We start from the raw sequence: 21,856 nt of genomic DNA on the forward strand, positions 1-21,856 counted from the left end.
CCCCGAGGTTCGGTTCTGGGTCCTGTTCTGTTCAACATATTTATCAATGACCTGGATGAGGGGTTGGATTGCACCCTCAGCAAGTTTTTGGATGACACTAAGGTAGGGGGAGAGGTAGATATGCTGGAGGGTAGGGACAGGGTCCAGAGTGACTTAGACAAATTGGAAGACTGGGCTGCAAGAAATCTGATGAGGTTCAGTAACGACAAGTGCCGAGTCCTGCACTTGGGCTGGAAGAATCCCAAGCATTGGTACAGGCTGGGGTCCGACTGGCTTGGTGGTAGTTCTGCAGAAAAGGACCTGGGAGTTGTAGTGGACGAGAAGCTGGACATGAGTCAACAGTGTGCTGTTGTAGCCAAGAAAGCTAATGGCATATTAGGTTGCATCAAGAGGAGCATTGCCAGTAGATCCAAAGAAGTGATTATTCCCCTTTATTCGGCTTTGGTGAGGCTGTATCTGGAATACTGTGTCCAGTTCTGGGCCCCCATTTATAGGAAGGGTGTAGATACACTGGAGAGGGTCCAGCAGAGGGCGACCAAAATAATTAGGGGGCTGGAGCATATGACTTATGAAGAACGGTTGAGGGAATTGGGACTGTTTAGTCTGCAGAAGAGAAGACTCAGGGGGGACTTGATAACAGCCTTCAACTTACTGAAGGGAGGTTGCAAAAAGGCTGGAGAGAGGCTGTTCACAGTGGTCACAGATGGCAGAACACAGAACAATGGTCTCAAGTTGTGGTTGGGAAGGTCCAGGTTGAACATTAGGAAGAACTTTTTCACTAGGAGGGTAGTGAAGCATTGGAATGGTCTATCCAGGGAAGTAGTGGAGTCTCCATCCCTGGAGGTGTTTAACTCTTGCCTCAACAAAGCCCTGGCTGGGCTGATCTAATGGGTTTGGTCCTGCTTAGGGCAGGGGGCTGGACTCGGTGGCGTTTTTAGGTCTCTTTCAGCTCTATTGTTCTATGATTCTATGATTCTATTTTTAGTACAGAAATTCCATGGGCCGCATAAAAATTGCGACCTATTTATTCTGGCAGTTGTGCAAATACCTGTGAAAGACAGAGCCTGTCCCGAGAGCTGTCTGTCTAAAGAACTGATGCAAGGAATAATTGCTGCTGTATTTGCCCCTGGGAGTTTCTGTTTTGTAATTGAGCACAACATGACCTCCAAAAATGTTTGTTTTGAAGTTGTGCACATAAGCATCACTTGATTATTTGTGACCACATATATTCCTTCAACATTTAAAAAAAATATCAACACTTTCTGTTTCTACTCTGTAGCCTGACTGGCAGCCCTATTTACCGCAGAATGGGGATAATATTGAAGTGGCTTTCTCCTATTCCCCCGTGTTGTGGCCTTGGTCAGGATATCTGGCAATTTCTATCTCTGTAGCAAAGAAAGCAGCATCATGGGAAGGAATTGCTCAAGGGCATGTCATGATCACAGTACTGTCCCCCGCAGAAAATGAAGTAAGTTTCTTTCATTTCAGTGTTTGTATCGTGTAATGGGTAAGGGTGTTTAATTTGTTAACGAGTTAAATGGTTCCTCTAACTGGTTAACCAATTAATGGGGGGGGGGCAACTGGGGAGGCCTCCTCACTCAGGGTGCACCAGGGACTGACACTGCCCTGGCCCACCTGGAGCTGCTCTGCATGTCATGATGCTGCTGCAAGTGGGGGAGCACTCCAGTGCAGGCGGATCTTCCTCAGTTCCCAGCGTGCCATGGGCAGGGAGGCTTCAGGTGGGCAGAGCAGGCCAAGTCCCCAGAATGCTACAGGCAGGGAGTCTCCAGCCCAGCTGGAGCAGTGAGGCAGGAGGGCTGTTCCTGCCCAGTCAGGTTGGAGTGGCATGTCCATTCCCCAACCCCCATCATTCTCCCGCTGCTGCTGACAGGTGCTGCTTCAGCCAGGCTGGAGCACCCATGCCCTCAGCAGCCCTGTGGTGTTGGATCAACCCCCTGCCTGCAGTGGGGGAGGGGCTGCTCCAGTTCCTACCAGTTAACCATAACTGGTTAACCATTAAGATCCCTAGTAATGGTAAATTATTATTCCTCTGCATGGTTGGTTTAGGTTTATAATCTTGAGTGCAATTGAATTTGGCAACAGGATTTAGTAGTTGGAGCAGGAACGCTAATTGTTGAGGGCATGCTATAACATGAAATTAATGCCCTCAGAGAAACAAACAAAAAGGCTCTTCACATGACCACATTCATAGAGAGAAGAGGACAGTACTTTTTTTGGGCTGGTACTTGGTGACACCTTAGCAGGGAAGCAGGGCGGGGAGCCAACTGAGTACCGGCTCCTCTTTTTTTTTTAACAAAAAGGCACTAGGTGAGTCTATTATAAATCCTAAGGAAACTTATGATATACAGGAGATCTTCACATGTTGATAATAAATTAGAATTATTTTTCTCGACAAAAATGGAACTGTTGTTGTTTTGGAGAATTTTCTGAAGTCTCTAATATTTAAAGCAGATGTAGCACCAATTTTTTTTTTCCAGTGTTTAAATTATACTTGTAAGTGTAAACCACTGGCTATACAAGTGGTTTTGTGTAGTTGAGGTTACTGTATTTATGTGCATATTGGGTTGCTGGCACTGGGAAACTGTTTCTGGATTTAGTGGTAAACTTGGCAAATAAAATTCAACCATTTCTCAGTAGTTCTTGTCCTTGTTAAGCCTAACTGAAATTACAGTAGAGTCTCACAATTCGCGAACTTCATGTTCACGAATTCAGTTATTCGCGAGTGGCCTAGCAGCTGCTTCCCCTGGGACCCCGGGTAGGAGCGCCTATAGCTGCTGTTTTCCCTGGGGCCCCGGGTAGGAGTGCTGGCAGCTGCTGCTTCCGCCAGGGCCCCAGGTACCCCCCCGTATTTGTGAAAAATGAACATTTGCGAGGGTTCTAAACATGGATCACTCGCAAATGTGGAGACCCTACTGTATAAATACTCTTTTAGAGGAAAGATTTCATTACTTCTGTTTTCACTTCCAGCATAAAAGTGGTGCAGAACAAACCTCTAGTGTGAAGCTCCCAATAAAAGTAAAAATTATTCCTACTCCTCCTCGTAGCAAGCGAGTCCTTTGGGATCAGTATCACAATCTTCGTTACCCACCAGGATACTTCCCCAGGGATAATTTGAGGATGAAGAATGATCCATTAGACTGGTATGTTCCTTCAGTTCTTTGGTTTAGTTTTTCACTGTATGTAAATTATATGCAATATAGTACAACCTTTCTAAAACACTGCCTGCTTCCAGCCCTGCCCTATGGGGGAGGGGCTGGCAGCTCCTCTAGCCCCAAAGGTTCAGGAGGCAGACAGCTCTTCTGGCTACTGGAGGAACTGGCCGTCTTGTCATTGCTCCAGCCGCCGGAGGAGCGCTGTGCTGCAGAGTTTGAAGTGTCAGCTGTCCCCCACTATCCCCTTTTCCCTGCCTCTTCTTAAACACACGCAACAGGGCTCTTTACCTATAATAAGTTCCTGGCTATAACCAAATGGTGTGGCTCTCAAGGGATTCATTATAGCTTGCACTGCACCTTTATTTCTAAAGAACACTTGTTTAGTTTACAGAAGAGAAGACTTAGGAGTGATTCAATAGAAGCCTTCAACTTCCTGAAGGGGAGCTCTAAAGAGGAGGGTGAGAAACTGTTCTCAGTGGTGTCAGAGGGCAAAACAAGAAGTAAAGGTCTGAAGTTGAAGAGGAACAGGCGTAGGTTGGATATTAGGAAAGACTACTTCACCAGAAGGGTGGTGAATCATTGGAATGCGTTGCCCAGAGAGGTGGTGGATTCTCCATCCCTTGAGGTTTTTAAGTCCCGGATGGACAAGGTCCTGACTGGAATGACTTAGTGGGGGTTGATCCTGCTTGAAGCAGGGGGCTGGACTAGATGACCTCCTGAGGTCCCTTCCAACCCTATGGTACTATGATTCTATGAGAACACAATGTCATTTCCAATATAACATAGGGAATTTTCTTTTCTAATTTAATGAAAAACAGTATAGCTGCCGGATGTAATTCTCAATATTTATCCATGGTTTATCAACAACTTAAATTATTTCCTGAATTTCTAAATAAAAACTTGACAGCTGCAGAGAGCAGAATGCATTTGAAAACTCTAATTACAGATTATAAATTACACATTCTCAGTTCTTCTATCTACTTCATTATAGGAACTACAGTTCTCATTATTGGCTATGTTGACTCGCATCAAAGTAGCTTGATATATTCCAGACTAGGGCTCCGACTTTTTGAAAAAAATATCTCCATATTGGTCCCTCACTCTTGAAAGAGTTGACATTAGTGCCAAAAAGGGTAACTTACTTCAGAATCTGACTTAGATGAAGACAAGGACTGTGGGCACTGTGTGGGAGGGAGCGTACAGTGAGAAAGCAGTGCTAGCCAAACAGATTACTGGGTACTGGGTGCCTTCTTCGTAATAGCTGCCAGGGGAAGAGGAACGCTCCTTTCTCTGGGCAAATGGCCAGGAGATGCTTCCACTAGTGTCAGCCATTCTCTAAAATCAGACTTTCCTTTCCCTAGGAGAGCTGGTGAGGGCAACATCAGCTAACAGGAGATGAAGCAAGTGAGAGCAGCTGGTTTTAATATGGTGTTAATTTTTCTGTTTATAACATGTAACAAACAAATACTAAGTGTTTTATAAGATGTATCAGCCCAGTCTTTAGTGTTGCTTGTGTAATTCATTGCACTCTATTATGTACACTCCCAGTTGATACAGTTTGCACAGAATTGTTCATAGAGGTTAAGTATTCATGGAAAATTAGAAGTCATCATTTGAACATGTATACATTTAGAAAGGAGAATAGAAATTGAGCCTTTAACAAGATAATGTAATTAAGTTTGTGCACCTGATGTTTACATTTTTTTGACCATTGTTATAGTTTACTTCTATTTGTATTAGGAATGGTGACCACATCCACACAAATTTCAGAGATATGTACCAGCATCTAAGAAGCATGGGGTATTTTGTTGAAGTTCTTGGATCACCATTTACATGCTTTGATGCTAATCAGTATGGTAAGCAATCATGAATTTGCACAGTTTGAGTTTGTCTAATCGCTTTTAGAAGCTTTCTTATCTTTGTAAGTGATTGAAAAGATATTTTTTAACAAAACATAGGAGTACATGCTAATAGAAGTATAACTGTATGAATTATAAATATCTTTTAATTTTACAAAGGGAACTTCTCTGTAGTATTCCATTTTCTGTCAGTAAAACAGGTTAGCTCACCTTTGGTTATATCCAAAAAGGCATAATAGGTTGAGAAGAAGAAAAATTCATAATTCAATTTGCCATAGATCTCTCTTGTTTCATTGTAGATTTAAGCATAGAAATGTAGGGTTGGTTAAATCTAAAGAGGTCATCTAGTCTGTCTGGCTGCACTGAGACGAGATTATGCATACTTAGATCAATGATGGACATGTGGTACAGTCTTAACACACCAAAGCTATGTCTACACTATGAAATAAAGTCAAATTTATTAAAGCTGACTTTGTAACACTGGGGTTTATAAAGTCAAAGTTGAGTATCCGCACCTCCCCATAAAATTGACTTAGCACATCTCTTCTAAAATCACCATTGTGGGAACCTGTCCTTCAGTTCCCTCAGCCCTGTTGCATTCTGGAATTTTTTGCTGGTGCTCCATGGGGAAAAAATGCCCCCCAAGTGGTTGAGGGTGTGTGATGTCATCTTCCCACATTGCATTGCCCTCATTCTCCTCCCTTTGAAGACAAATGGCCATGTTTCAGAAGTCTCTTTCCCTGATGAGAGAAATCGTTTGAGTCATCCACATTACAGACCTTTTAACCAAATGTATCCTGTATCATCTTCTCAGACTGCATTGCCTTATTCCTGTCCCGTTGAAAGCATACAGCCATTTTTCAGAAGGAAAAGTAATGAATCCAAGGGGAAAGAAAACCATGACTGGGGACTCATTTTTGACTTGTGGTCCACTATGACACCTAGAACCCTTTCAGCAATGCTCCTTCCTAGGATCTCATTTGCCATTTTGTGTGTGTGCAACTGATGGTTCCTTTCTAAGTGGTATACTTTTCGTTTGGTCTTTATTGCATTTTTTTCTATTTACCTCAGACCATTTCTCCAGCTTGTTCTGATCATTTTGAATTATATTTCCATCCTCCAGAGCACTTTCAGTCCCCACCTATTTTGGTACCATCTGCATGTTTTATAAGTGTACTCCCTATGCCATTATCTAAATAATTGTTGTACAAATCAAATAGGGGGAAAAACTGTTCCAGCAGACAGCTTTGAAAGAAGAACTCTAGTTTGATTTATACTGACAAAAAAATAGAAGAAAAGAATGTTAATGTACCTCTTATTTGGAAATGTGTTATTATAGAGAGTGAACAACTAATAACCAGGAGCAAATTAACATCTCAGATGTTTATTCCACAGTATATAAGTATATTTTTTCCAATTACTTTTCCTGTGGGACAAAGAAGTTGTCATCTTGTTTTGTTTCATTATTTATAGCAACATTGACACATTATACCAAGGGGCATAATTACAAGAAATAAGCAAGACTTGCTTAATTTTCTGCGTCAGAAAGACAGTAGGCAGTCTCAATATTTTTTAATCAGGCCTTCACAGCAACTAGAGTAATAAAAGCACAGAATGCAAACATGGAGATAGATCACTAAGATTACAGTCTTCTTTATTAGAGAAAGCAATTATTCAAATTTTTACAGTTTTTTCTTTTGCAGGATTTGTTCTGGTATAATTAAGCATAAAAATTAGACGTATCAGTGACTTAAAAAACTTTACACATTAAAAGGACATCCAGTCTGTCTCAAGTAAAGGCTTAATCACTGGATTCCTCTTCCATACATGTGCATAGCTTCAAAACAAATGCTGATACTTGTAATATCACTGCCAAGTTTTTTCATGTTGGTATTTTCTTTTATATATTGTTTGAAGCCTTCCTGTTTTAATGGCTATGTATTTCAACTCAGGCTGTAAACCACTGATTTTGTTTGACAGAGATTTTAATGTCTTGTCAAAGGCAGAATCCTCACTGAAAAGTAACTAAATGCATCCATTATTTTTTACTATATCTTCCTCTGCAGCATGAGCCGTGTCTACATGTGCATGCTACTTCGAAGTAGCGGCACTAACTTCGAAATAGCGCCCGTCACGGCTACACGCGTCGGGCGCTATTTCGAAGTTAACTTCGACGTTAGGCGGCGAGACGTCGAAGTCGCTATCCTCATCAGGAGATGGGGATAGCGCCCTAGGGACCGTGTAGTCATTGTGCGTCCCACAACTTCGAAATAGCGGGGTCCGCCATGGCGGCCATCAGCTGAGGGGTTGAGAGATGCTCTCTCTCCAGCCCCTGCGGGGCTCTATGGTCACCGTGGGCAGCAGCCCTTAGCCTAGGGCTTCTGGCTGCTGCTGCTGCTGCTGCTGCAGCTGGGGATCCATGCTGCAGGCACAGGGTCTGCAACCAGTTGTTGGCTCTGTGGATCTTGTGTTGTTTAGTGCAACTGTGTGTGGGAGGGGCCCTTTAAGGGAGCAGCTTGCTGTTGAGTCCACCCTGTGACCCTGTCTGCAGCTGTGCCTGGCACCCTTATTTCGATGTGTGCTACTTTGGCGTGTAGACGTTCCCTCGCAGCGCCTATTTCAATGTGGTGCTGCGCAACGTCGAAGTTGAACATTGACGTTGCCAGCCCTGGAGGACGTGTAGACGTTATTCATCGAAATAGCCTATTTCGATGTTGCTACATCGAAATAAGCTACTTCGATGTAGGCTTCACGTGTAGACGTAGCCATGATGTGTTAAAGGAGTTGGTAGTCTTAATCCAGTTTCAATATCCTTAAAAACCATATATTTACACTTATATTGGTATTCTTGACTGAGATACCAGGGGTTGAAAGGACATTGAGACTGATATATAGGTCAAACCTCTCTGGTCTGGCACACTCTCCTCCGTCAGCGTCCCTAATGCAGCATAATTTTATCTAACCAGATGACCACTTGTCATGAGTGTAGGAAGTTTCTCGTGGTCCCATAATATTGTTTACAACCACCAGTCCTGGCTCTTGTATTGTTATTTAGCTTTAATTTACCCCTACATGTCTTCTAAGAGCCCAGTGAGCAGCAAATTCTTTTGTTTGTCAGCAGTCAGGTTGCGAGGGTACCATGTGACCCCTACAGGTGGCACCTTCAAGCCTGTTTAGACCATAATGTTCGAACAAAACTGGGACAGTTGCACAGACACTGACTTCTGCATGAGCTCTGTAGATAGAGGTAAAATTACATAGGTTAGCCCTTCTGAGATTATGAATTCTGTTTGCTCTTCTATTCAGGGACCTTATTGATGGTGGACAGTGAGGAAGAATATTTTCCAGAAGAAATCACTAAGCTACGGAGGGATGTTGATAATGGACTATCACTAATAGTTTTCAGTGATTGGTACAACACTTCAGTGATGAGAAAAGTCAAGTTCTATGATGAAAACACAAGGTACCCTTCTGTGATTCCTGCGTACCTGCACCCCACCACTTAACCGAATTGTTCTTTAAAAGGAAGTCGTCATAAACATGAATTTGTCAGTTGTATCAGATAATGAAATAATACTTGATTATTTTCGGTGTTTCCCACAGTATGTACAAGGGAGGCAACATATATCACAACCACAGAGAGACTAGAAAAACGAATGACTGTTCTAGAAAAAGTTCGCTGTCGTTGTTTTGGGAGGAGAATGGAAGGGAGAATAGACATTATGAACGGTATCAATTAGCAAAGTGGCCAAATATTAAAATAGCTGAAATAATTCTTGTGTATAGTTTTATAAAAGGAGAGCTGTCTGTCTGTCCGTCCATCCCACTTTAGTCATGAACATCTTGGAATGTTCTGGAAGAGTCCAGAATGTGATCAGCCTTCCCCTCCTCTCCCTCCCCCCAGCCTCTGCTGCCTCTCCTGTGGCCTACACTGGTTCCCCCAGCCACCCCATCACAACCTCCACTGCCACTGTTGCCGAGGGAGTGCGGTGACCAATGTTAAAGGTGCCCTGCCTACCTCAGCGCCCACTGGGCCTGCCCATGGAGCTGCCTCAGGAAAGGCTCACGTGCTCAGTGCTGATTACCTCTCCTGCCACCCCAAGAGATCCCTCCACTACCAGCGTGCAGTGGGGACTGAACTGGCCACCTTACCAAGCTGGGAGCTCTCTGGTTGCTCCTGTCGCCTGATGCAGGGCCTCCCAGCAACTGGTGCCTGTGGCAGGAGGAGGGGCAGGAGTGAGTGGTGCCTATGGCAGGATGGTTTCAGGGGTGACTGATGCCTGTGGCAGGAGAAGGGCAGGGAGGGCCACCTAAGGAGCAGGTGGTACAAGTAGGGCCAGCCAGAGGGTAAGATGGTGGAGTACCCCATTGAGCAGTGTTGGTGGGAACCGGGGGTGGGGGAGTGCACCCCCCCCCCAGGGTTCCTATTGGTCTCCTTTTGGGGGTCCATTGTGCAGTACCCAGAGAAGCCCCATTCCCTGCTTTGCCCCAGGCTCCATGCTGAGTAGGTTGGCTGCCCAGGCACCGTGTCTCGTCTGGACTAGCCCCTCCCACCAGCCAGGCCACGAGCAGAGCAGGAGGCTGGCGGTGGCCAGTCCGCAGCCACGGAGGGGTCCGGCTGGTCAGAACCCGCATAAAACATGATGGCATAGGGTCGTCTTCTGTTGTCCTCGGCCCACGTTCACAGAGCCGCCACAAGTAAGTCTCACCTGGCCCACAGTTACCCCTGTGCCCCACCTCCAGAAAGATCCCTCCATCGCCAGTGCGTTGTGGGGACCAGATTGGCCGTCTTATCAAGCTGGGAGCGTGCTGGCTGCCCCGATGCAGGGCCTCCCAGTGACACCTCCACACAGAAACCATTCGCCCCTGCCCTCCCTCCTCCCACAGGCACCAGTCACCCCTGCTGCCTGCTCCTGCCGCACACAAACCTACTGCACCTCCCAGCAGGAAGGGCAGCCAATCAGGAGTACTCAGGGAAGCCAGCTAAGTGAGGGCTTCCTGCCTGTCCACCTCACACCTAATCTCGGCGGCTCTCACTGATTGCTGCAGCTACTGCAAGAGAAATTTCTACCCACTTGCCTAGAATTTGATCGAAAAAATGACAGGATATATGCTAGCTGTGATAGGATGGGGTTTCTGGGCACAGCTAGAGAAATCAATCCGGGGTATGTTTGCTTCAAATCTGGGCCACTTACAGCCCCACCCTGGGATTTCCTTCTCACTAAGGCATAGCCAATCAGCCACAACAGCGTCTTGGCCAGCCAGAAGCTGCACAAGCAAACCCACAGACTTCTCAGTGGCTCTGCCAGCCCAGATAAACAACCCCCAAATTCAGGTGAAAGACTCTTAAGCCTGTTTCATCAAACACCACACAATAAAGATTTATTATTAATAATAATAATAATAATAATAAAAAATAACAGGATTAGAGAGAAGAATTGCTAAAGCAATACTTTACGTATGTCAGTCATAACTACTGATGCAGGCCAGCACTGTTGTTTGCTGATTCTTTAAAGTCTCTGAAAGTTCATTTCCAGTTACATAGATTCAGTTGTCAAAGCACTGTAGATCTAGCCCATACAGTTCCCTTAAAGAACTCAGCCTCAGGCCACCACCCCCAGACATCCCAGCCAAGTAAAGTTCTACTAATGCCCAAGGACTGGACACACTACTTTTCAGGTCAATTAATATTTCAGACCTATCCCAGATACACACAAGCCAATTCTTGTTAACCAGACTAAACTTTATTGAAATGAAACAGAGAATATGTTAGTTAAAAGATCAGGGATACCTATAGACGTGAGTTCAAATCTTGAGGTTCAGTTACATAACAGAGATATTGATCTTGTAGTTGCAAAACCTTCTTTTAGAATTTAGTCCCATGGTTATTAGTTCAGAATCTCTATCCAGGGCGATTCCAGACAGTGACTGGATCCTCAGTCCTTGTGGCTTAGGGTTCCCCTGTATGTAACCTCTGGCAGATCTGAGACCCTGAGTCCAATGTCCATTAAAGGGACATCTGAGAATAGGATGGATGCAGAAGGTTACCAATGAGAAATTATATAAAAAGATAACGGCCAAAATAGAACCTGCTGCAGAAGGTTATAAAACGGAAGCTACACCCATTCGGACATATTTCCAGATGAATGATGAACGAAAAATCTAGACCCTGGTATTTGGCATAATGGACAGCTCGAATAGGAGAGGCAGACCCCACAGAGAATGGATAGGCAATATAGTAGACTGGTGTGGAGCCAGTCTACAGAAACTAAGCCACTCCGCACTGGACAGGGAAAAATGGAAGGAAACAGTGAGAGAGGCATCAGACACCAGTGGCCGCTGAGCCCACGGTTATTGAGGAGGAGGAGGAGGAGGAGGATATCATGGGATCTCATTTCTTATGGCTTCCAGCTTTCATCAGAGCAGCCAACCAGATGTGAGACAGCAAAGAATCCAGTCTAAAGGGACTTTATACCTTTCCAGCAGCCTCTTGCCCTAAGAGTGACAGTAGGCTTTTGACATAACCAAAGTAATTTATCCATTAAACAATTCACATACAGTTTACCATAATATTCAGAGAGACATATAAACAATAAGACTAGTTCAGTCAAGTTTTATCATAAATATTAGTGTGTTTCTTCTGATCTTGAACCAAAGTTATAGTACCAGACAAGTATTGTTTGTCCACATTACAAGACCTGAGCAAACCTGAGGACTAAGGGGATTTCCAAGTTGGTGGGGTCCTTTTGAAAAGGACCCCTGTGTGCATTAGCCGTGCGGCAGCGAAAAGCAGCAATTTTGAAGAGCCGTGGCCAACAGCATGCTAATGAGCCTCTGAATATGCATTTCAGCGCCTCATTAGTAATCTTCAAAATGGCCATTTCGAAGTTTTGTGCTAGTGTAAACACAGCCTTAGATAATATCACTCTTAGTGTTCAAATTGTCACTACCAAAAATATTAACATTTTAGGTCCTTGGTACTGATTGCTTTGGTATATCATGAATATCATCCAGGTAGATGGACTTCAGTCATGAAGCAAAATTTTGGATTGTCTATGCTAATAAGCTATGCCATTCTCAATTTTTGTAGGCAATGGTGGATGCCAGATACTGGAGGTGCTAATATTCCAGCTCTCAATGATCTTCTCTCTGTCTGGAACATGGCCTTTAGTGATGGCCTGTACGAAGGGGATTTTACCATGGCAAACCATGAAAGTAAGTCATGCAATCCAGTAGCTGACTATTCAAACAAAAGTATGTATTCTGGAGAAAGAGTTATACTTGTGGGACATGTGGCTTTTAGGCCATGATATTGCAACCCTAGGACAATGGAGTTATATGAAAATGTCTATGAGAAGATTATAGATTAATGTGTGTATAATAAACTCTGTAGTGTTCTTTGTATTTGTGTTCCAGATGGTGTTCTTAGCATTTTATTATTTTTTCCTTTGAAACCATATTTACTCATTAAAAATATACAGATATCAAGGTTCAAGTTTATCCTATTTTAACTTAATTTTAATTTTGAAGTTCTTTCTTTAAAAAATAATTCACATATGGAGTCACTCTTCAAAACATTTTATTTTTGACACATACTGTAACTTTGGATGTCCTTGAGCACATCTTGTTCTCTTGCCCTTTAAATTCTCTACCCATAATGTATTGATGTAAATGTTTCCCCACATAGATTATGTTTCATTATTTAAGATTATCATTGCTTTGATGGGTGATCTTGTGAAAGACACTGGAGTTGGGTTCAAAAAACTCTAGATTGGGTTTATGGTTCTGCCACAGACTTTCTTGTTGACCTTGGATAAGTCACTTATCCTTCTGCTTATATATTGTCTCAATTTTTGATTCCCCCATTGTCTATATTGTCTATTTACAAGGTAAGCTCTTCAGGTCAAGAACAGTCTCTAATTGTGCATTTGTATAAAGCCTGAAGACACTGAAGACTGAAATAAATATAATAAGAATGTTTCATATATTAACTTTTTTAATTAGTGTTAATTGTAGTAGTAACAGCAGCTTGTAAAGGATTAAAGAAAGTTTCTCTTCTGGGTTTGAAAAAGAGTATCACATCTTAATTTCTAAAATGGAAGAACACTTGAGTGAAGTATATGACATTAAATATGTGAATGCTTTGGTTGGAAATGCCTTAATGGTTAATTGAAAAAAAATTAGCTATGTGATTTTAATCAAAATGTGAGAACTCATGTAGCACAATCAATATATTTCTTTTCATTATTGACTTCTCAGCTACCTAACTGATAAGGGGAAAGAAAAGGCCATTCATTGTTAGCCTGTGCATTGGAACTTCATGTCCTATTTTTTTTTCCTTCAGTGAACTATGCATCAGGATGCAGCATTGCTAAGTTTCCAGAAGATGGCATTGTCATTTCGCACACTTTTAAGGACCAAGGTATCTAGCTGCATTTCCTCTTTTTTATTTAATTGTTTCTAGGTAGCTACACAGGTAAACATTTATAATTAAGCACAAAAGTTAACAAAAATATACAGAGCGAATCTGTAGATATCTTGTTTCTTTTGCTGTAGTTTTTTTATACAAGCAGTTCACGAAGCACTATTGTAACTAGGCACAGGCATGCTTTTAATATGACAGTTATATGCAACTACATACACAAATATTTATTGCTCTTTTTGTGAATCTGTACGTGCATGTACAGTTGCAGAAGGAATTGTCTGTGCATCTGGGTGCCTAAGTAGTTATCAGTGTCCCTTCTGTGCATGGTTTTCTGCTGTTTTAGTTCATACTGCTACTTCATTTCAATTAGCGATAGCTAAAGTCTAAATGTCTTTAAAATCAGACTTGATACTGTCAAATTTGCCATATTTCCCGTATAGGATTTTCTTTTCCAAGCCATAACCTGATGGTACATTTGTCTTACAGCTGTAGCTAATGTATTGAACGGGTATCACATTTTGTTGTTGCAAGTTATCTTTGGGAACTCATGGGGCAGAGATGAGGTTCCAAGGACTGAAGGAGGACAAATATATGACGTATCTTTAAAAGCAGGAATAAAGCGATGGGGAATTATAGACCACACAGCTTAACATCAATATGTGGAATGGTACTGGAACAAACTATGAAGCAGTCGAGTTTGTAAACACACATAGAATAATAGGGTTGTAGGAAACAATGTGGATTAATCAAGGCTAAATCATGCCAAACTGGTATAATTTCCTTCTTTGAGAGAATTACTGGCCTAGTGGATGGGAGGAACCGATGGACATGTCATATCTTTGATTTCAGTAAGATTTTTAACTCAGACTACCATGACATTCCCCTAAGCAAACTAGAGAAATGTAACAGAGAGAAAGCCGTGCTAGTCTGTGTACTATCAAAACAAAAAAAGCAGTCCACTAGCACTTTAAAGACTAACAAAATAAAGCTCACCAAATAAATTATTTTGTTAGTCTTTAAAGTGCTACTGGACTGCTTTTTTGTTTTTTTAGAGCAATGTAGTTGGGATGAAATTACTGTGAGTTGGTGCATAACAGGTTGAAAGGCCATAATCGGGGAGTAGTTGTTGATGCTTCATTTTCCAGCTGAAAGAGCATATCTAATGCTATCCAGTGTCTTCATTAGTGGCTTGGATGGTGGACTATAGAGTATGCTTCCAAAATTTGCAGATGCCACCAACATGGGCAGGGATGTAAGCACTTTGGAGAAAAGAATTAGAATTCAAAAGGACTTTTACAAATTAGTCTGGAATCAACAAGAGGAAATTCAGTAAACAGAAGTGGAAAATAAAACAGCAGTCATGTAGCACTTTAAAGACTAACAGCATGATTTATTAGGTGATGAGCTTTCATGGGACAGACCCACTTCTTCAGATCTAGACTCTCCAGTCCAGACCCAGATATATAGTGCAAAGTAATTCAGTTAAGAAAGAAAAATCAGATGTACCACTACAAAATGGAGAATAGCCAGCCAAGGGGTACAACTGCTGTAAAGGATTTGGGAAGTATAATGATCCCAAATTGAATACGAGTCAAGAATGTGATGCACGTGCAAAAAGGCTAATATCATCTGGGGTATATTTAAAAGCGTGTCAGGGGTCTATACCTAGGAGGTAATTGCCTTGCTGTACTTGGCGCTGGTGAGGTTTCAGGTGTTCAATCCAAGGTGCCACATTTTAGGAAGAATGATAAACTGGACAGAGTCCAGGAGACAACAACAAAAATGATAAATGGTTTAGAAAACTTGACCTTGTGAGAAAAGACCTAAAAACTGGACATGTTTAGCCGTGAGAAAAGAAGACTAAGGGGAGGCCTGATAAGTCTTCAAATATGTTAAGAGCTGTTATAAAGAGGACTGTGATCAATTGTTCTCCATGTACACTGGAGATAGGAGAGGAAGTAAGGGGTTTAATCCACACGGAGGGAGATTTAGGGTAGATATTAGGAAAAGGTTTCCACTGTAAGGGTGGTTAAGATGTGGAATAGACTTCAAAGGGAAATACTGGAATCTCCATTGTTGGGGATTTTTATGAATAAGTTGAACAAAAGCCTGTCAGAGGTTGTCCAGGTTTACTTAATCCTGCCTCCATGCAAGGGGAAGGATTTGATGATCTCTGGAAGTCCCTTCCAGCCCTACATTTCTATGACACTGTGATTCAATAGAGTGTCTTCCAAGATATAATACGTTTCTTTTTTTAATTATACTTTGCATCAGAAGTTTCCTGTGAACTTTAATGTGCATGTGACTTGAATGTTTTAATTTGTGGGAAGTCCCAGAAGATGTGTGTGTTGTGACTGATAGGGTCTTTGTCTTCTTGTAATGAAATTAGAACTTTAAATTTATTTTGTTGGTGATTAACAGGATTTAGAAGAGGCATACAATTATTTTCCCTTAGAATCCTTCCTCAGTGATGAAAAAGGGACTTGCGTGGACATTTTTGAAGACATTTAGTATTCTGGAATATATATATATATATGATGTGACAGCATCTTTCAGAGACAGCAATTAGTCCATCAAATTTTCTTATTTTTCTGAGCCCCTTTCAGTTTACCTTCAAAATAAAGATATTGCAGTGTGTTTCTCTAGTCTAGTCTGGACATAATGTGTTAACAAGGAATTTCCAGTGGTTAGGTGTATATTGTTGTTTCAGTTGTTCGCATAATCTTAGATGAGAAGCAGAAAAACATCTTACCAAAAAAGTAGCGTTGTGCATTTCTTACAATACTTTTCTTTCTTTATGGATATTGATTTTTTTTTTGTGTATCATTTTGTTGCTCTTTACAAAGAGAAGGAATTACTTTGAGACTACTGTATTCTTGCTTCTAATAACATGAATGTTGTTTGGCGTGTAATAATACGTAGCCTCCCAAACTGGGGTGTGTGAAGAAATTCCAACAGGGCACAAGGTGACCCAGCCACACCCCCCGCCCCAAGAAAGAGCTCACACTACCTTTACCTCCTACCAGGGCTTTCTTTCTGGCACTAGAGCCTGTGCCGCCGTTTTTGAACTGCTCTGAGCCACATGTGTGGCTCTTTAAGGAGCCGATATGCAGCTCAGGACTCCTGCTGCTGAAGCTGTCAGCCTTGCTTCTGGCTCACAGTGCCCTGGCGTGTTGAAGTAAGGGATTCCGTTGGTTTGCCAGCAGGCTGTTAAACCAAGTAAGTTGAGTCCTGCTTGCTTCAGCACGCCAGGGTGCTGTGAGCAGCCCCTGCCACTTTATGTGGGCAACCAGTGCAGCTGCTGTAAAAAGTAGGCGGCCAGCAAAGACCCATGTGGAGCTCCATCATGCAAAGGTGAGTCAGTGTTGCTTTGGGGTTGGCAGGAGAAGGGAGGATGGGGTTAGATGGGGGACTGAAGATGCCTGACTTGGGGGAGGGAGATGGGATAAGAGCAGGGAGGTGGAGGTGCCTGACACAGGGCTGACGCGGCTCAGCTGCTGGTGCATGGCTCAGATGGCTGGTGCACAGCTGGGGCAGCTGACACACAGCTCAGGAGCCTGGCACATGTGGCTCGGGCGGCTGGCACGCAGCTCGCAGGGCTTGGGTGGCTGGCATGTAGCGTGGGGCAGCACCGCTCCATTGGGTCACTGGCAGTTTGTGGAGGGTAGGGTGCCTTGCTGCAGGGGGGATGGGGATGGGGGGCAGCGCTTGGTGGCGAGGGGCATGTGGTGATCTGTGCAAGTGCTTTTGGACACCACTGCGTTGGAGGATGGGCTGGGGCTGCCTTGTTCTGGGGGAGGTTGGGGGCTGGGAGCAGGAGGCTGGCTTTGGGGGAGGGGAGGGAGGGGGTTGGGGTTAGAGTGGGGGAGCTGGAAGTGCCTGGCTCTGGGGGGAGTGGAAGGCGGTTGGGTTAGAGCCAGGGGTTGGGGGTACCTGGCTCTGGGGGAGGGGAGGGGGCTCGGGTCTGAGCAGGGGGCTGAGGGTGCCTGGTTTTGGGGGAGCACATTGATTTAGAGCTGGGAGGGGGACTGGGGGTGCCAGATGTGAAGCCTGGGGCTGATTAAGATGCCTGGGGTGAGGGGGGTACAGATTGGGGCTGTGTGGAGGGGGTTTGGGGCTTGAGTTCTGGTGTGGGGGTCGGGGTCGGAGCTTGAGTTCCACCACCTTTTTTCTCGAAAAAAGCGCTGCCTTCTGCGAAAACGGAGGTAGCTCCAGCTTCCTGTGGTGCGGGGAGCGGGGGTGTCCCGCAGCTGCACACCAGAGCCTGCATCTCAGGAAGCTCATGCCATTCAGGAAGCTTCTCAGGGAGCTTCCCCTCCTCAAACAGCCGGTGCATTTCCTGAAAAGCTGAGTCTGTTGCCCGGTGGCTGGCTGAGCCCTGGGAGCTGGCACAGACCCAGGACTTCCACTCCCCCACATCCTCCGTGCAGGAAGGCTGTTTGGGGAGGGGAAGCAGCACATGTGCTTCCTGACACCCCAGACCCGGCACACAGCTTCAGGACCCCTAGGTACCAGCCAAGCTGCCCCCTCTCCGTGTCCAGACCTCCCTGAGTATCCTGCCCAGGGTCCCACCAACACCCTGCTCCTGCCACCTACCTCCCAGCCAGACACCTACCCCCAGTTTGCTCCTGTGCCCTATTTTCTACCCCAGTTCTGCGCCCCATCCCTATCCCACTCACTGGCAGCCCTGTCCCGCACACTGGATCCCTCTTTTTTGGCCCCACCTCAGAGTGTAGAGGGACCCATGAATTCTACTTACCCTGGAACCCCAGAAGAATTCATCTGGCTTGAGGCCTTGAACCTCAGTACTCCCTCCCCTCCCCACTATGGGACTGGGGTGCCGGGGAGGGAAGCTTCTTAGTCGGGGCCACATCAGTAGGACTTGGGGCAAGGGGCTTGGCAGGGGCTTTTATTTTTTCTCTCACTTGCATGGTCCCTGACTTAGTTTGCTGTGGGTCAGTGACCTCTGACCCGAAATAGGTTTCCTGCCCCTCCCATAAGTAAAGACAATGCTGAAACGTTTGTGTTGGGCATACTTTATTTAAAAATAAAGCCTGGCCAACAAGCCCCCAGTCAGGACCAAGCTCTCGTCTGGCCACAGTATCATAACACCCGTGTATCCCCACACGCACCTCGATCCAGAGCCTATCATACACTGGAACCCCCTTGTCCTGAGCCTGTCACATCCTCAGTCTTCTGCCACAGCAGTATTGCACGACCCGCACACTGCAAATCTGTTTCCTGAGCCCATCTACTCCCAACCTCCCAGCCCTGAGCCCCTCAGACGCCCCCACATGAACTCCTGCACCCTCACATCCACAAGCCTATGGTTTACTCAGCACCCCAATGCTCCACCTGAGCCCAACTCTCTCTAGCCTGGAGCCCCCAGCAGCCCCTTCTCCACCTCTTCCTGCACCCAGATTCCCTTCCAGAGCTTGCACCTTTCACTCCTTCCCACACCCAAATCCCTCATTCCCACCTCAGAGCCTGTACCTCCTGTCTCAGCCCAGTGAGAATGAGTAATGGTTGGGGAAAGCAAATGATGGAGAAGAGGGGAACGGAGAGGGTGAGGCGTCAAGAAGGGGGTGGGGCTTTGGGGGTTGCCCTGACGTTGAAAAAGTGATCTTGGGTGTGAAAAGTTTGGAGACCAGTGCAGTAAAAAAATAAATAAATAACTAGAATTTCATACCACAAAGTTCATTTTTTGTTTTGTTTTGTTTTGTCTTGTTCTTTTTGCATTTCAATGTATCAGGTACCAGTTTGGTCGGTGGGGAGGCTGAAGAATGGTGTAGAAGGCAATGGAACTTTTTTGCACTTTCTAGCATGCTTGTGGAAGTGTTTGGGACTGTTCTATCGTGGGAGTAGGTAGCCAGTCTTGCACAGTTCCTGGTGGTGGGGTATATGTAAGGCAGCACATGTCCATAGATAATGGTTGTAATAAATAAACATTCACAACAACTTATCAAAGTTATTTGTGTCCATTTAATTTATTCTAATCAGAAAAATTATTTTTATAGATTTTTTAAAAATTAATATATTACGGCTGTGATTTAAGAAAAGGAAGCACAATGAAGACTGCATTAAGTATGGCTTCACTGGCATGGAAAAAAATGGGATCCATCATCCTCAATGCATAGTGTTCCACACAGTTCTCAACAATGACTCCTTGAGACCTAGTCATCTTGAATGACACTTGATGAAGAGCCACAGAGCTTTGACAGACAAACTGAAAGAATTTTTTGCTGCTAAACTTCAAAATTTGAAACACATGAAGCTGGACGCTACTGGAGCTTTTCATCAAGCATTGGCCAAAGCGGTAGAAGCAGCTTATGAACTGTCGTTGCTCATCGCTAAAGCCAAGAAAGCATGCACATTTGGAGAAACTCTTGTGAAGCCTTGCTTATTGAAAGCAGCAGATACTGTGCTTGGTGTTGAAAGCAAGAAAAAGCTATCAGAAATTTCACTTTCCAACAATTCCCTGAAACATTGTGTTGATGACCTGTGAAAGATCTTAAACTTCAAGTTGTGGAGGCAGTGTTGACTGCTTCTTTTTTCATAACTCAGTGCAACGATACCACTGATGTAGCACAGTGCTGTCAGTTGCTCGTCTACATTCAGATAATTAACAATGGAACTCTGAAAGAACTGTTTTTTTCAAAGGAATTGACAAGCACATCAAAGGCTTCTGATGTTATGAAAATGATTTCTGACTTTTTTGAAGATAATAGACTTTTTGGGGAAAGCTGGTTGGTATACGCACAGGCGGTGCTCCCGCGATGCTTAGCTCTTGCTCTGGATTTGTGACATTGGTGAAAGATAAAAATCCAGCCGTAACCATGACTCTCTGCATCATACACAGACAAGCGTTGGCTGCTAAAATCCTTCCAGGTGACCTGTGTGACTCATTGAATTTGGCCATCAAAGTTGTCAATTTTGTGAAGAACAGTGTTTTAAATACAAGACTTTCTGCAGCTCTTTGCACAGATTTGGGATCATAAAACTTTTTCGTTTCACACAGAGGTAGTATTGACTTTCCAAAAGTAAAATCCTTTTGAGATTATTCGAACTGAAAGACAAAGTGGAAATTTTCCTCAAGCAACATAAGAAAGAAGAGTTTACAGACCAAATGTTTCAACTTTCACCAGCATACCTCATGGACATTTTTGAATTTTTGAACAACCTCAGTTTGAAGCTTCAAGGAAACAATGCTGCAAAAATTATAGCACATCATGATGCCATCAAAATGTTTACAGAAAATAATGCAGCTTTGGAAACGTCGAAAGCAAGCTCAGTAAGGTGCCTAACTTTTCGCCTTTTCCAAAATTTTCATCACACACTGAAAATGAAGGTTTCCAAGAACTTTGTAAAGAGGATGTGAAGAACAAAATTACTTTTCATCTGGACTGCCTTGCTGTTGAATTCATCTGCTATTTTCCAGACAACTTTTCTGGCAAGCCCCTTCATATGCAATCCATTCAATGTTGATGCCGATTCATTGACAGAAGTATTGCAAGAACAAGCACTCAAAATAAAGCATTCAGGTGTGAAAGATAATTTTGAAAACTCAAGCTTGGAAGAATGTTGGATAAAATATTTCCCAGTATACTTGAAATCTGGAGAAGAAGCGTTATATATTATTCTTCCATATTCATCAATGAATGTCTGTGAAAAAAGCTTTTCAAGTTTAGTCACATTAAAAACAAAATGAAGAAATCGACTGGATGTCGTAAACTATTTGCGTTGCGCACTTTCATCTTTCAAACCTAGGATTTCCCAACTTATGAGAAAATGCAGCATCATCCTTCATGTTAAATTTGTTTTTCCTATTTCTGATGTTAAATTCCATTTTTTTTTTTAAATTTTTGGGCCAAGAAAAAGTATTTATGCTTATTTTGAGTTTTAAATAAATTTTTATACCACGTTTTTGTGTTTATTTTAAATTTTTAATTATAAATTGAATTTTTTGTTCAAAGGGGGTTGGATGATGGTGAAGAAAAGGTGGGGGCCTTGAGGGTTTCTCAAAAACGAAAAAGGGAGTGTCATGCCAGAAAGTTTGGGAAACACTGTAATTATATTTAGACATGGCAGTCATATATGTGGACGTTAAGCAATATGTGTTGTAATGGTCAGTGTTTCATTTAGTAGATATTCTACACCCTCAGAAGAAATTTAATTTCATAAGGTCACTTTAAACTCCTTACAAAAATATCACTCTTTCCAATGAGAAGAAACCTTATACAGAAAAAACTTAATTGTCTGCTATTTTAAAACTTGGGACGCTAGGAAAATGGTAACTGAAATTTTAGGATTTCTCATTGCAGATCTTTAAAGACAGCTGCATAAGTCTTGATTCTGCAACTGCACTAAAGAAAATCAAAAACTCAGTGGTAGAGTTACAA

General features: G+C 43.3%; 1 protein-coding gene across 2 annotated transcripts in view; it reads left to right on the forward strand.

Moving 5' to 3' along the window:
• Positions 1-21,856, forward strand: part of MBTPS1 (membrane bound transcription factor peptidase, site 1) — a 71,865-nt gene that overhangs the window by 35,074 nt on the left and 14,935 nt on the right. For both annotated transcript variants that reach the window (XM_075008331.1, XM_075008332.1), the window contains exons 13-18: positions 1,280-1,468; positions 2,989-3,161; positions 4,914-5,029; positions 8,339-8,495; positions 12,123-12,247; positions 13,377-13,454. In XM_075008331.1, the coding sequence (XP_074864432.1) occupies positions 1,280-1,468; positions 2,989-3,161; positions 4,914-5,029; positions 8,339-8,495; positions 12,123-12,247; positions 13,377-13,454 (838 nt within the window). The remainder of the gene's footprint in view (positions 1-1,279; positions 1,469-2,988; positions 3,162-4,913; positions 5,030-8,338; positions 8,496-12,122; positions 12,248-13,376; positions 13,455-21,856) is intronic.

This window comes from Carettochelys insculpta, chromosome 14 (assembly GCF_033958435.1).
Source record: "Carettochelys insculpta isolate YL-2023 chromosome 14, ASM3395843v1, whole genome shotgun sequence".
Taxonomy (NCBI): domain Eukaryota; kingdom Metazoa; phylum Chordata; order Testudines; family Carettochelyidae; genus Carettochelys; species Carettochelys insculpta.